Consider the following 15,360-nt stretch of genomic DNA (forward strand, 5'->3'; position numbering starts at 1 on the left):
AAAGGGTTGCCAATCATCGGAAACATGATGATGATGGACCAGTTAACTCACCGTGGACTCGCGAGGCTTGCTCAGAAATATGGCGGCATATTTCACCTCAAGATGGGGTTCTTGCACATGGTTGCTATATCTAATCCTGAAATGGCTCGCCAGGTTCTCCAGGTTCAGGATAACATTTTTTCTAACAGGCCAGCCACCATAGCCATCAGCTATCTTACGTATGACAGGGCGGACATGGCTTTTGCTCATTACGGACCTTTCTGGAGACAGATGCGCAAGCTCTGCGTGATGAAGCTTTTTAGCAGGAAAAGAGCTGAATCATGGGAGTCCGTTAGAGACGAAGTGGAGAGTCTCGTTAAAACTGTTTCAGCCAACACCGGGAAGGCAATCAATGTGGGTGAGTTGATCTTTAACCTCACAAAGAACATTACTTACAGGGCAGCGTTCGGTTCTAGCTCGCAAGAAGGCCAAGAGGATTTCATCAAGATCTTGCAGGAGTTCTCCAAGCTTTTTGGTGCTTTCAATATTGCGGATTTCATTCCTTGGCTCGGTTGGGCTGATCCTCAAGGACTCAACACCAGGATGGAGAACGCTCGTTATTCATTGGACAAGTTCATTGACACCATCATCGACGATCACATTCAGAAGAGGAAGCAAAACAACGGCCGTGATGAAGGTGACACGGACATGGTTGATGATTTACTTGCTTTCTACACTGAAGAAGCCAAAGTAAACGAATCAGAGGACCTCCAAAATTCCATCAAACTCACCAAGGACAACATCAAAGCCATTATCATGGTATGTTCCTTTCTTCACATAGACTTTAATTCCACCACACCATCAAAACATGGCAACGTTCCATTTATCGTTTTAGGATTCGAATTTGAATGCAAAATTTTCTTCTTTTTTTAAGAAAAAAGAACCATTTGTATTTATGTTGATATTGATATTTATCTGAAATCAATTGATGAATTTGGACATATACGGTTATGAACTGTATCTGTATACCAACCATTTTCACGTCCCTACAAAATAAAGTTCATAATAAATAGGACAGATTGTGAAAATAATCTGTCAACAAATAAAGTTTTTGGTGCTCTTTTCATACACTAAAGATATATAAATCTTGATTTTTTTGTGCAATTTAAACGTTTATAATTAGGATAAAAAATTGGACTTGCGTAATTTCCATCAATTTATAGATAAATTTCAGACTCCAACAAATTTACATATTGACATTTTTTTATTGGCAAATTTTCGCTTAATTTTTTTTTTTTAATGTTTGTATTTGAATTTTGTTTGCAGGACGTGATGTTCGGAGGGACGGAGACGGTGGCATCAGCGATCGAGTGGGCGTTGACGGAGCTGATGCGAAGCCCGGAGGATCTGAAGCGAGTCCAACAGGAGCTGGCGGACGTAGTGGGTCTGGACCGCCGAGTCGAAGAATCCGATTTCGACAAACTCACCTTCCTAAAGTGCACCTTGAAAGAAACCCTCCGGCTGCGCCCGCCAATTCCACTGTTGCTCCACTAGACGGCCGAGGACGCTGAGGTGGCAGGCAATAGAATCCCAGCCAAGTCGCGCGTGATGATCAACGCCTGGGCCATTGGCAGGGACAAGAACTCGTGGGAAGACCGACAGTTTCAAGCCGTTCAGGTTCTTGACAAAAGGCGTCCGGGACTTCAAAGGTAGCAACTTCGAGTTCATGCCATTCGGGTCTGGTCGGAGGTCGTGTCCGGGCATGCAACTCCGGTTATATGCGCTGGATTTGGCTGTGGCTAATTTGCTTCACTGTTTTTCGTGGGAGTTGCCTGATGGAATGTCACCGGGCGAGCTTGACATGAGTGATGTGAGTGGCCTCACCGCACCCAGGGCGAGTCCACTCATTGCCGTGCCAAAGGATCACCTGCTTTGTCCACTCTTTTGAAAACGAAAAGAAAACCATTTGAGTGTTTGCAACATTGAATAAAGATTGTGTTAAGCAATTTAATTTTAATAATATTTATCAGTATTTTTTAATTAATGCCAAATGGATATAATTAAGAATTGCATAACTCAACACGGCCTTTTTTTTTTGAATTCATTATTTAAGCCTTATAACTGAAGTTAAAGAGCTCTAAAACGACGTCGGAGGCAACAAGAACGTTTTGCTCTCTGCTTTCCCGACTGTGAGTAAATATGGCCGATGCTGAGTAGACAGAAAACAACGAAAAAGAATGGAGAGGAGCAGAGAAGAGAAAGGAGAAGAGGAGAAGCAAAACCAAAACGAAAATCGAAAAGGAAAATCGTGCAAAGGATTTCTTTATTTCTCTTCTACTATCAAATCCCAAGATCTCAACCCTCGTTGCATCGGCATTCGTCGTTCTCTCCCTCAAGGTCTCTAATTTCTTTACTTTTCCAATTATCTTTCCTCTTCTTAGCAAAAAAGAAAAAAATGATCTTGATGTATTATTCGAATAATTTCTGATAAAATAAAAAACCCATGTTATATAGTTTATTTTTGATGTTTACTCATAGTTTGGCGGATTTTGGAGCAGTAACGGGCTATGCTGTTGGACAATCTGAGGCTGAACCTTCTAGGGAGAGGCGTGGCCTTGTGGAATTTTACTATGCTTGTGCTGGTTACTCCGTGTATATGAGCAGAAATGAAGGTTCAGTTGATGAGAAAGGGGATAAACCTGAATTGCCTGCTTGTCTCGGCTTTGAGGTTAAATTATTCACTTGCCCCTTCTTGTTTAAGCATTAGAGTAGAATCGGTTTTTGATTTGCTATGCAGGTTGGTATTTGTTGGTGGTTGAAGTTTTATGGTGTTTACTTGATTTGAAGAATGGGTTTGTGGCAGTTATTTACAGAAATCATGAAATACCGGTGCAAATGGAGTATGGTTTATCTGTGCACTTGGGATATAACTTTTTGTTGTTTCTGGCTCTAATTGTTGTGTGATTGTTACAAACTGACATGACGGTGGTTTCATTTTTTCAGTTTGTGGCATATAGGAGAACTCCTGCTGCTGGCACTGCTTCAGCCTCTGCTCATGTTCATAGCAGAGAAGGTAAAGAAATCTTATATTTCATTATTTTTCAACAAGGTTCATTTTAAGTCATGACTTTCATTTTAGTCAAGATCTCTAGGAAATACCTATTTTATTAATTTTTTGTATGTTGGCATGGCTTGGTTGTTATAATTCTTGTATTATTTCTAATGAACTGGCAATTCTCCACTCATTGTTGATATAATGTGTGATTGAATTAAATAGAGATCGAAATTGTATGTCTCTATGTAGCTTGGGCATCATTTAAACCCTCCACTCCTGTTACTGCTCGTCCTTTCTTGGATACTACTCACCCACCACTACAATAAACCTGTAATGCCTTAAACTATGGTTACACCACCTTGTTGCATCTACAAAGAGTAGTGATTACGTTATGATTTGTCTCTCCAAAATTTGGTTACATCAACCACAGATATCATCAGTATCAACTTTCAACAACTCAATGCAGAAGGTTAAGGATCGTTTAGCCTTTCAGAATTAACTCATTTCCTGTCGCTTGTTTCCTCATTCTTCATCTATTCACTTTCCGGCGCACCTTCTGAAGATTGTGATATTCGTCAACCTCGAACTCACAAACCCACACATGCTGTAGGAGATGACTTCCTGAACAGGCAAGTAAAATGATTTGAGTTGTTAATAGATGTCTGCCTTTTTGTCTTGTTTTTTTTTTACAACAACAGGACCTTGATGATGGACTAATCGATCATACTCTGAATGCAGGTTTACAAGGAACGCAAACCTTGTTGCCTCAGGGGTAGCCAAGAACATGCGTAGAGTGGGGAACTACATGAAAGAGACCATAGATGATATTCTATTCCCGTGCCGAAAGCGACCTAAGTGATCTATCTGTCCCGAATATTTGAAGACAAGTAGCCAGCAGTAATGGGCTTCATTCGGAATCTGTGGTCTTCACTAAATCACTTCCGTGCATCTTTTCATTTTATTTTTTCAATCAAATAGCTGTCTTACTGTGAGTTAGACAGAGACTTGTTTCATCCTTAGCTATGATCCGTATGGATAGGGTCATCTATTTTGATCATGTTGTCGAGCCTGCATGGAGAGTGGGGGTTCACAAAAGTCTTCTTTGTATGATAGAACAAGCTTTTAGCTATTCAAAATTCTGCCAATATCAATTCCATATTACATTGTTGTTCAGCATCCTTATGGTCAGTAATTTTAATCTGTGTTTACAAGAATCACTTTAGATGTTGGGACAGGATATGGATAAAGTAAAAGATGGAATAGACTTGTGTCTGTTCTCTGTAGCAATCTCCATAACTTAGAAGCATCGTTACGTATAGTCGGAGGTTTTCTGTTCTCACTTTGAATTCCATTTCCAGACGAGTCTATCTTCATGTTGCTTGTGGACAATAATCGAGGGTTCTTTTCAATCATGAGGGGAAAGAGGTTCCTCAAGTGTTCAATCAGTTCATGTTTGCTTAGGGTGCGGAACAAGCCCAAAGAGTTGGAAACCCCTCGACACGTTTCTTAAGCAGTCATCATCCGCCATTTTTACCGTACAAAATTCTTCACTGTGGGGAAAGTTAAAATGAAAATGGAAAATTGCACGCTGCGAGCCTTTCTTTGTTGTTTACTAATTTTGAACCGTTGATTTTGTATTGGAAAGTCAAACATTTCCTTTCCTTCGAAATTAACAGCGAAGAAGCAACAGCGAAATCTCTCCCTCCATTTCCCGAGAGAAGAGCTGGCTTAGCTTCCCATCCCAATTCGGCAATTACCCATGGCCATTCAGCAAGCAATGCCCATTAATTAACTCTCTGGCTGGACAAAATCCTATCCTATCGCTTATCCAGCCTCATTTTTGTCTCCAATTTTCTTTTCTACCCCCAAAGCAGGTAGTGCTTATTTTCCTTTCTTTTCTCCTCTCTCTTTGTTTCATGCATACCAAATGTTCTTAAAACTAACCCAAGCTTTCATTTTTCCTCTTCAGATTTGTAGAAAGATTGGTGGAAGAGTAAGGGTTTAAATTTGATTGTTTTTTCTCTTTTTTTCTGAATACATTTCGAATTTAATGGCCGCTTGTAAACGCGTGGGTCAAATTGGAACCAGTTTGGGGATGAAAGGAGGAGTTTCCAGATTTAGAGGATTTGTTCCACCGATCGTGGTGTCCCCTCTTGATACGGCGGCATTTCCTCCCTCGGGGATTCGATTGTCAGCTTCCTCTGCTTCATTTTCACGATGCAGGCAGATGTCACAGCTCGTTAAATCTAATGGAAAGCGATTGTTTCTCGTCGACACCTTAGCTTTGGTAATTACAAGCTAATCTCGTTTTGAGAATTGTGGGTTCTAAGTCTTATTGGATTAACTTTTAGAATGCGATGACATGATACGGTGCATTATGCTTAGGTTAGGAGATTGGAGGCGGAAGGTCTGCCTTCCAAACAAGCCGAGGCGATAACAGCAGCCATAACCGAAGTTTTGAATGACAGCTTGGAAAATGTGTCTCTTTCAGTTGTTTCCAAGGCTGAGATGCAGAAAGTAAGGTCTTTTTTCTTCTTTCATGTTTTGTTACAATGCAAAATTCACTTTTGTTAGTTTAATACAAGGCCAAGGCGGTTCATATGAGTTGAAGATGGTCTTTTTAGTTGCTTTTGCTGAATTTTATTCCTGTTATTTTACCTGCTAATAGGGTGTCCTTGTTTTCTGACTTGGTAGAGTGAAATGATTCAAGAATCCAATCTGTCCAAGCTCAAATCAGAAGTTCATAGCTCTCAGGTATTTACCAGTTCTGTACATTGATTGTTGTAAAAGGTGTTTGTGGATTTATTGATTTTACTGTTGTTTTAGGTTTATTGATTGAGGAAGCCGAATTTTTGGCACCTTGTGAATTGCTATGGACACTGTCAACATATCTAGGCCCCCCTTCATGCTGTAATAGGTTGTTTTGGGACTCCCAAACTTGCTTTCATCTAACATTCGATTGCTTGAATAGGGGAGACAATGAATGATGGTCTATGGTCTCAGAATTGCAAGAAACCACCGTTTTACTATGGTGCTTATTTTTAGGTAGCACGAAATTGTTTCAGTAGGTTTATTAATAAAGAGTTATGCATATTTATCTTCCCCTTCATTTTGAATCACCATGAATAGAACAATGCCATACCAAGGATTTTTGCCAGATTTCAAATTTTAGTCAGTTGATGCTCTGTTCTGGCAGAAACGGGAGAGTTTCAGTTGTTTCTGTTTATCATCCTCTTCCTGCTGCTCTACTCAAACAAATTTCAACTATCATCATTATCAGTCTTTCCTTTGTTGTTATTTATCCAAAATCTCTGGAGAACTAATTTTTGGAGAGAAAGGAACAAAATTGCAATCTCAATTTTTGAGTATTTAAAACAATTCTCATTATGGTGACCAAGGATTGCATCTGATTTCATTCCTCTGTCTGTTCAAATGGGTTATTTTTCTGAACAATAAGTTATGCAGGAGAACCATTTTTCTTTACTGCAACATGAGACTGAAAAACTTCGGAATGATATAGAGAAGATGCGCAGCGAATTAAGGTCTGGTTTTTGAGTTACCATTCATTCATATTTGCCTGTTACCATTTGAGTATCTATTTTCTGTTATGGTCATCCCCGTTATAGAGAAATTGGTTGTAATGCAGATATGAAATTGACAAAGTCACTGCAGGGCAACGATTGGATTTGAATCTTGAAAGAGGGTAAGAAAGTGAAGAATGCACTTTCTTATTTTCCAGGCTTGCCATGCATTTCTGTTCCCATTAAATCCCCCTGAAACAATCTTTGTGGTTTTATGACAAGTGCAGGAGAATACGAGATGAGCTAACAAATCAGACTGCTGAAACATCTAACCTCACTAACAAACTTGATCGGGTTAGTATTACAAATGAATGAGAAATCGTTTGCTTTAATTGATTGAACTGATGACATTTGTTCCTTTCTACTTCCTATTCTACAATTTTCAGGAAATCCATGCATTAAAGGCTCAATTGGAAGCTGCAAAATATGACTTGATAAAATACTGCATAGGGACACTTGTTTCCATATCTGCTGTTGGTCTAGCTATAGTTCGTATGCTAATGTAAACATGTAATGTCAGCATAACCCCTTCTGGGGGAAAGAAGTAGCTCTCCTTTTTTCTTCTTTTTAAATCGAAAATAGCTCATTTTTTTGTGAAGCTATTGCTTGTACCACTTGGACTTCGCTTAGCTTAGCTCAAGTGATTAGGATGGGTGAGTGGGTTTGGGTAGGGACGTCAAGTTTGAGCCTTATAGCTCTCTTCTTGTATAACAAAGTAAAATAATATGCTGAAGCTGTTGTATGTTTAAAATTTTTGAAGAAGAAATGAAAGAAAAGTTCAATCATATGACTAGCTGCTTCCAATTCCTCATTCAGTCTTTCTTTTCCTTGTAATCTAAGCCTGTACTCTTGCATGCTTGAGAGATGAGAGGGCATGAAAGAAAGAAACCTGAAGAACTGAGAACAGGAAAAAGGATATCTATATATACTCCTACTAGGACACCAATGTCAATCTTTGATATCTCCAGGATCCCTGGATGGAAGAGTTGTTGGTTTGTCAACACAGATTTTTCTTTTTTGCCCCCTCATTTCCATTGCTTTATTATGCATTGATTGATTCCGTTAAATAGAAGGATCTATTCACCCAATCTTTGTTTTAAATGGAACAGGTGAGAGATATTGCTACAAACAGAGGTGTGAGAAATTGCAATTTACGCCAAAATCCAGCTATAATTTCGTCTCTTTTTTGTCTTATATCCAGCTACAACTCGCTCACCCTTTGTGCTCGAGTGTCATTTCCCCTTGTAAATGGTAGTCAAATTCTGGGTTCACTGCCTGTAATTTAGAAGCCTCTAGCATCTCCTTCGGTTCTTCCACAAGAACTAAAGTCCAAGTAGTTTTAAGTCTTGACAAATACCACATTCAGAGGTTTACCCAATAAGTGTTCCAGCCCTGCCTAACCATATGATCTAGCCCTCACCTTCTATATTTTCATCTCTCTGCCACAATTTCTCCCATCTCCCTTTGTCCTTGTAAGTATTACATTATGAAAGGAAGAAACAATTTTTGTGTGTGATTTGGAATGAGCAATGGTCCATCTGTATGGAGGTTTCTAGACAGTTTGTTCCAGTTCCAAACTGCCATGTTTCATTCTCTTGCTCCTTTTAGAGACCCACCCAACTGCATGAGATAGAAAATAATGATTGGTCTTGTCATACTTATTAAACATGACATCTCATCTGACAGGCTTGCAGTGTTCCCTTGTTGAACTGTTTGAAAGCTCTAGACACTTTTATTTATATAAAATTATAAATTATATAAAAATCTAAATCAATTATTACTAATAGTTAAAATTTAAGCTTCTAAAGTCATGTGATTTAAACTAAAAAAATTATTAAATTAATGATATTTAGATTTGGATCAAACAATGTGATTTAGACTTGAAAGATTAATTAACCAATAATACTTAAACCCGAATCTTTATATTAGATCATTAATTAAAATCGTATTCGTACAGGGATAAACTCATCCTGAATCTGTTCTGCTTTGGTGGTCTTGGAGTTCTGGTCGGCATGTTTCTCCCATATCACATGTTTGGTATTTTTTTTTATTAAAAGTAATGCGAGGTGTTGTATTGAAATAATTAAAAGAGAGTTACAATATTAAAATTAGAAATAATATAAATTTACGACTCAGTAAAAAAGTTTGTCTTTCTAAAAATATGTTTTATGTTTTAGACGTACGAGATTATCAATAATCGGGAAATCAAGGGAGTAGTTGCCAAAATTACAAATTATAGGCATAGTAAGAGAGATTCTGAAAATGGTCAACATTGAAATTATTTCTCTCTATTCTTAGTAAAATTGAAGATTCGAATATGGCAGCAAAAAAAAGAAGCAAATATATATATATATATATATATAAATCTTTTGATGGGATATATCAAAGAGGAAATTGTGAGAGATAATTAGTAAATTTTTGATATGAATTAACAATTATATCCTTTAAATAATTTCAGACAAATTAAAATTATTTCAATTTTTTCAATCCTTTCAAAATTAAATATCGATTTCTCTTTCTGATCAAATACTATCTATCTCGTCATCCAAAAAACAGAGATGACATCAAACTCTTTCTTATTTTATTTTATTTTTTTGAATGGTGGATCTTGGGGTTCTTAAGGGCAATAAACAACAATTTTGCTCTTCTATGGTGATTACAAACAATATGATGAATGTGATAATTGGATACTTTTTTATTATGACTTGCTTCAAAACGTGTGCTACGATAAAGATGACTGTGTTAATAAATTGAATCGAATTGGTTAAGATGACAGACTCAAGTAAAAGAAACAGCTAAAACATATTTGATGGGTTTTATGATGGTTCACGACTTTGTTGTGTCTTGAATTGGAATAATTATTAAGCATGTTTATTGGAAATTTTGATTTTTTTTATGAGATTTTGAGTTGAAATTGTTTAGGGAATATTTTAAAAGGAATATATTTTATTTTTGCATAAGAGGAGTGAGTAAGGCAGATATATTTTGTCTTGCTTTTGAGAATTATAGAGTTTTGTTATTTTTTATGAAATACACAATTTTATGTTTTAGCAAAAATTAAAAAAAAATGTGTTTTAGGTTATTAAGTTTATTGGTTTATTCATAAAATCGAGTTGAAATTAATTATACTTGTTTTTAAGTATTGCGAGATGGATTTTTAGGCATTATGTGACTTAATTACTGCATGACTAATTTTTAGGCATTACATCATTGGTTATAAGTATTGTGTGATTGATTTTTAAGTAATGCTTAAGTCACACAATGCCTTACTAACAAGTCACACACTGCCTACCAATTAGTCACGCAGTGCCATATCAATTAGTCACGCAGTGCCATATCAATTAGTCACGCAATACCTAAAAATTAGCTACATAATGCTTAAAAACTAATCATACAATGTCCAAAGTCAGTTACGCAATATCTAAAGTCAATCATGCAATGCTTAAAAATTTATCATGCAATACTCAAAAACCACTAAAACTAGTGAATTTCATTTAATAAGATCAATAACTTCAAACGATACACCATATTCCATTTAACAACATAATTAACGAATATGCTTATTTGACAAAAAATACTCAAAATGTTCAAAGGTTTTTTTTCATATATAAAAAATTACTACAAAATGCTTAAAAATGCTCAAAACGCTTAAAAGTTTTTTTATATATAAAAAACTACTCCAAAATGCTCAAAATGATTAAACGTTTTTCTTTTTGATAAGGAATATTTTATAGATAAATAGTCTGACGAGGAAAATTCAAAGAATATGGATCGGTTTGAGACGCAGATCTAAATATGCTTGACCCATAGGTTTCAGGTTAAGGTACGAAACTAAAAAAATGAGTTAATTTTGTTCAAATTTTAATTCTTTTGATTAAAAATAATTAAAATTATGAAGAGATCTATTATTAAAAACACTTTATGCATAAGACCTATTTAAAAAAAAATTCTATATCAAATTGAAGACATAAACCAAGAATTATCATAATTATATGCCCCACGTTGTGCTTTCCCGTCATTATTATAACATAGGAAGGAAGTGAATTGAAGGCCTAACGTCCTCTTCACCCCACCCAAAATCCCAGCATTAATCCTCTCTCTCTCTGGAAAAATATGTGGATATTTGCCAACCATCAAAATGCTTGCATTATAGAACGTGGCCACATTAGTCCCCCCACTCTGTCACTCCCCCTTTCTGTCCTAAAATTCAACTCTCTCTCTCTCTCTCTCTCTCTGCATTGGCCATGGATACAGCCGATTCCCACATAGGACCATTTTATTCGTGTCCTTGCCATCCATTGCCTTGTCCATTGGTTTATAAATTTTGGGTGGGAGTCAAAAAGATTATCCCCTGCCTGCACAACCTCCGATGCTTTTAAGATTATGGCATTGTACATTGTTTCTTTAATAGATAGATATGCTCTGTTAATACTGGAATATCAGTACAAGAAAGCCCAAAGAAATATATACAAATGAAAAATTGTGAATGACTCATGGGATAGTTATTAGGGTTTAGAGGAAAATGTTGGAGTGCCTACGACTCCCTTTATACTTCAATTGAAAGTAAACAAAGACAAGAGTGAAAGATCAGAAGTAGAATACACTTTGTCCATTAGTACAAATAGTAGGAAACATTATTTTTCTTTTTCTTTTGCTTTTCCTTTGATCCAAATGAAATGTTCTTTCACAATCTTTATTAAATGTTGTAAAATAAGAAAAAATAAGGCAAAAAAATGAAAAAAAAAAAACAGAAGAGCAGAGTTTTAACACAATTCAAATGAACAGAGTGATCTTATCAACGATGGAAAGAGAGGATCCAATTTCTCTCATTTACTTCTTTTCGTTTTTCTTCTTCAGTTATTTCTTCTTGAAGACCTGCATGCCCCTTTCCCATGGTGTATATATATATATATATATTTATATAAGAAAAAAGAAGACCAAAAATCCCACTTGTAATCGTAAACTCACCCTTTGTCATCTTCTTCTTCATTCCCCTGTTTTCTTCTTTTGCATAAGCTGCAAAGACTCGAATGGTTCGATTTTTTTTCTTTTCGTTTCAAAAGAGTGGACAGAGCAGGCGTTTCTTTGGGATGGCAATGAGTCGAGTCGCCCGGGGTGCGGTGAGTCCGAACACATCACTCATGTCAAGCTCGCTCGGCTTCATCCCATCAGGTAATTCCCACGTAAAACAGTGAAGCATATGAGCTACGGCCAAGTCGAGCGCATATAACCCGAGTTGCATGCCCGGACACGACCTTCGACCCGATCCGAACGGGATGAACTCGAAGTTGCTGCCTTTAAAGTCCGGGACGCCTTCTTTCAAGAACCTGGACGGCTTGAAAGTGTCGGGATCTTCCCACGAGTTTTTGTCTCTGCCGATGGCCCAGGCGTTGATCATCACGCGCGACTTGGCGGGGATTTGATAGCCTGCTACCACGGCATCCTCGGCGGTTTCGTGGAGGAGCAGCGGGATAGGAGGGTGCAGCCGGAGGGTTTCTTTCAAGGTGCACTTTAGGAAGGTGAGTTTGTCGAAATCGGATTCTTCGACTCGGCGGTCCAGACCCACTACGTCCGCCAGCTCCTGTTGGACTCGCCTCAGATCCTCCGGGCTTCGCATCAGCTCCGTCAACGCCCACTCGATCGCTGATGCCACCGTCTCCGTCCCTCCGAACATCACGTCCTGCAAACAAAATTCAAATACAAACATTAAAAAAAAAAAATTAAGCGAAAATTTGCCAATAAAAAAATGTCAATATGTAAATTTGTTGGAGTCTGAAATTTATCTATAAATTGATGGAAATTACGCAAGTCCAATTTTTATCCTAATTATAAACGTTTAAATTGCACAAAAAAATCAAGATTTATATATCTTTAGTGTATGAAAAGAGCACCAAAAACTTTATTTGTTGACAGATTATTTTCACAATCTGTCCTATTTATTATGAACTTTATTTTGTAGGGACGTGAAAATGGTTGGTATACAGATACAGTTCATAACCGTATATGTCCAAATTCATCAATTGATTTCAGATAAATATCAATATCAACATAAATACAAATGGTTCTTTTTTCTTAAAAAAGAAGAAAATTTTGCATTCAAATTCGAATCCTAAAACGATAAATGGAACGTTGCCATGTTTTGATGGTGTGGTGGAATTAAAGTCTATGTGAGAAAAGGAACATACCATGATAATGGCTTTGATGTTGTCCTTGGTGAGTTTGATGGAATTTTGGAGGTCCTCTGATTCGTTTACTTTGGCTTCTTCAGTGTAGAAAGCAAGTAAATCATCAACCATGTCCGTGTCACCTTCATCACGGCCGTTGTTTTGCTTCCTCTTCTGAATGTGATCGTCGATGATGGTGTCAATGAACTTGTCCAATGAATAACGAGCGTTCTCCATCCTGGTGTTGAGTCCTTGAGGATCAGCCAACGAGCCAAGGAATGAAATCCGCAATATTGAAAGCACCAAAAAGCTTGGAGAACTCCTGCAAGATCTTGATGAAATCCTCTTGGCCTTCTTGCGAGCTAGAACCGAACGCTGCCCTGTAAGTAATGTTCTTTGTGAGTTAAAGATCAACTCACCCACATTGATTGCCTTCCGGTGTTGGCTGAAACAGTTTTAACGAGACTCTCCACTTCGTCTCTAACGGACTCCCATGATTCAGCTCTTTTCCTGCTAAAAAGCTTCATCACGCAGAGCTTGCGCATTGTCTCCAGAAAGGTCCGTAATGAGCAAAAGCCATGTCCGCCCTGTCATACGTAAGATAGCTGATGGCTATGGTGGCTGGCCTGTTAGAAAAAATGTTATCCTGAACCTGGAGAACCTGGCGAGCCATTTCAGGATTAGATATAGCAACCATGTGCAAGAACCCCATCTTGAGGTGAAATATGCCGCCATATTTCTGAGCAAGCCTCGCGAGTCCACGGTGAGTAACTGGCGCTCCATCCATCATCATCATGTTTCCGATGATTGGCAACCCTTTAGGCCCTGGAGGAAATGGTTTTCTCCGAAGTCGATAGATGAGGCCTAGGAGGAGTAACAAAGGGATAACGAAAAGAAGGGCCATGGGCAATGGTTCCATGGTTTGCATCAGGGAATCCATGGCTTGTATTACAGACATGAACGATATCTATGCAAAGTCTGCAACTCTTTGAATGTTGCTAGTTTCTTATCAGATATTATGGGGCTTTTATACAGGTTTATGGCCAAACCCCCTGTAGGAAAAAAAAGTGCGCAACTTGTGGTACTATTTATTTATTTTTATTTTCTAACCGTTAAATATATTTTTTTTCAATTTTCCCATCTATTTACATCCTTTTTTTTGTAAAAAAAATAATTTGTACCTTATTTTATTTTCATGTTGAAAATAAGTAAAAAGGTAAGACTACAAGATGATGAAATTATAGTTAAAAAAAAAAAAAAGGAAGAAGAATTGAGAGAGACCTAATTTGTGGCTTTTAACCCTCGAGAGGGGAATGCTTGCTTAAACGTTTAGAAATTCTTATGAACACAATATTTAATTTTCGTGGGGTTCGGCCTTATTAAGAACAAAATGGTCCAAAAAGTTGTGTATTTAATTGCAATTAATTACCCTAAATTAGGTTTGTATGATCTTATCAGCCAAATAGAGATTCACTGTTCAATTAACTTGAATGTCCTTTCTAAATTAAGTTTCAACCCAAACTAATAACCAATACCTCAAGCAAATCTTATCCAAATCCCACCATCAAGATCTTCAAAACAATTCTACAAGTTCAAATTAAGTGTAAATAAACCTAATTAACAAAAGAAACCAAATTAAACATTTGGTTATATCTAAGAACATCTAATTAATTACAAAGGTTAATTAATCTAACAATTCTCCATCATTGATCCCTTGCATTTCACCCCACCATTATAGTCTGCACTTGCTCTTTGAATGCATGCATTGGCCTAGAAACTCTTATAAAATAACTGGAGAAACAAATGTTTATATTTCTAATTTTTGGAACTATGGGGCAAATTGCTGTCGCTATTTGTCATATGTCAATATAGAAAAGTATTTTATATAAATAACTTATAATATATTTGTATTTTAGAGGCGAAATTAAATGGAAACATTCAACGATTGATGATGGAGAGAATGGGGACTGCTTAACTTCTTTGGTGGAAAAGGTCATTCAAATATCTTCCAAGGCCAATACAACTAGTCTTGCACAGTTTTTAGCTTTGTTGCGCACCAAGTAACGAAAATTTAATTGTCATTAAATCCAACCGAAAAGAAAAATTCTTAACTATTAATAAAAAATTCATAAAGGGACCTTCGATCCAATGATTTAATCTCGAATTCGATAAAGAATAATGAGCTTTAATGTTGCAAATTAAGGCTGTGCAAGTTGAAAAATTAGACAAATTCTTTTTTTCACATAAATGTAGAGAGAACCCATCTTTGTTTGCCAACGAAAATTTTCAAGTTTAGTTATGATTATTTTGCTTTTTTGTTTTTTCACATATATGAATATACGATTGGGTCTTGAATTATACAAAAAACATCACTTGATTTGTCTCGATTATCATTATTAATAAATTTTTTACTGTTGCAATATTTAGTAACACTTACCTACTTTCAATCATTCTCTATTTTATTTCCTAATCATGTTTAATAAAAAAATATATATATGAAGTTTAGAAATCTGCCATGCCATTCATGCTTTAATGAAAATCATTTGAGGCTTTCAATTAAAGTGAATGGCCCTTGTTTGAA

At 36.7% G+C, this 15,360-nt stretch overlaps 4 protein-coding genes across 7 annotated transcripts; 3 read left to right on the forward strand and 1 right to left on the reverse strand.

Annotated features, from left to right (window-relative positions):
• The first annotated feature begins 6 nt into the window (after positions 1–6).
• Positions 7–1,927, forward strand: LOC110429441 (cytochrome P450 84A1-like). Its single transcript, XM_021445490.1, is given in 3 exon segments — positions 7–798; positions 1,306–1,634; positions 1,636–1,927. Coding segments are annotated over 3 exon segments (1,395 nt in total). The 5' UTR covers positions 7–24.
• A 216-nt stretch (positions 1,928–2,143) lies between these two features.
• LOC110429443 (altered inheritance of mitochondria protein) lies at positions 2,144–4,210 on the forward strand. Of its 3 annotated transcripts, none has more exons than XM_021445493.1 (6): positions 2,144–2,376; positions 2,518–2,707; positions 2,983–3,052; positions 3,465–3,503; positions 3,597–3,663; positions 3,773–4,210. In XM_021445493.1, exons 1-6 carry the CDS (start codon positions 2,186–2,188, stop codon positions 3,891–3,893), a joined length of 678 nt encoding a protein of 225 aa, XP_021301168.1. In that variant the 5' UTR covers positions 2,144–2,185; the 3' UTR covers positions 3,894–4,210. The 3 variants fall into 3 exon arrangements, with proteins under 3 accessions (XP_021301168.1, XP_021301170.1, XP_021301169.1); XM_021445495.1 differs by having other exon boundaries at positions 2,538–2,707; XM_021445494.1 differs by lacking the exon at positions 3,465–3,503.
• A 121-nt stretch (positions 4,211–4,331) lies between these two features.
• On the forward strand, positions 4,332–7,402 carry LOC110429442 (coiled-coil 90B-like protein (DUF1640)). 2 transcript variants are annotated; one of them, XM_021445492.1, is made up of 9 exons: positions 4,332–4,908; positions 5,004–5,027; positions 5,123–5,321; positions 5,420–5,551; positions 5,729–5,788; positions 6,500–6,576; positions 6,681–6,737; positions 6,843–6,909; positions 7,002–7,402. In XM_021445492.1, exons 3-9 carry the CDS (start codon positions 5,130–5,132, stop codon positions 7,119–7,121), a joined length of 705 nt encoding a protein of 234 aa, XP_021301167.1. In that variant the 5' UTR covers positions 4,332–4,908; positions 5,004–5,027; positions 5,123–5,129; the 3' UTR covers positions 7,122–7,402. The 2 variants fall into 2 exon arrangements, with proteins under 2 accessions (XP_021301167.1, XP_021301166.1); XM_021445491.1 differs by having other exon boundaries at positions 5,004–5,321.
• A 4,201-nt stretch (positions 7,403–11,603) lies between these two features.
• Positions 11,604–13,805, reverse strand: LOC110409048 (cytochrome P450 84A1-like). The gene is given in 6 exon segments (XM_021418265.2): positions 11,604–12,295; positions 12,801–13,044; positions 13,046–13,181; positions 13,184–13,213; positions 13,216–13,326; positions 13,329–13,805. Coding segments are annotated over 6 exon segments (1,554 nt in total). The 5' UTR covers positions 13,738–13,805; the 3' UTR covers positions 11,604–11,671.
• Between the last annotated feature and the right edge of the window lie 1,555 nt (positions 13,806–15,360).

Source organism: Theobroma umbraticum, unplaced genomic scaffold (genome assembly GCF_002168275.2).
Source record: "Theobroma umbraticum cultivar Fairchild unplaced genomic scaffold, ASM216827v3 scaffold_44.0, whole genome shotgun sequence".
NCBI classification, from domain to species: Eukaryota; Viridiplantae; Streptophyta; class Magnoliopsida; order Malvales; family Malvaceae; genus Theobroma; species Theobroma umbraticum.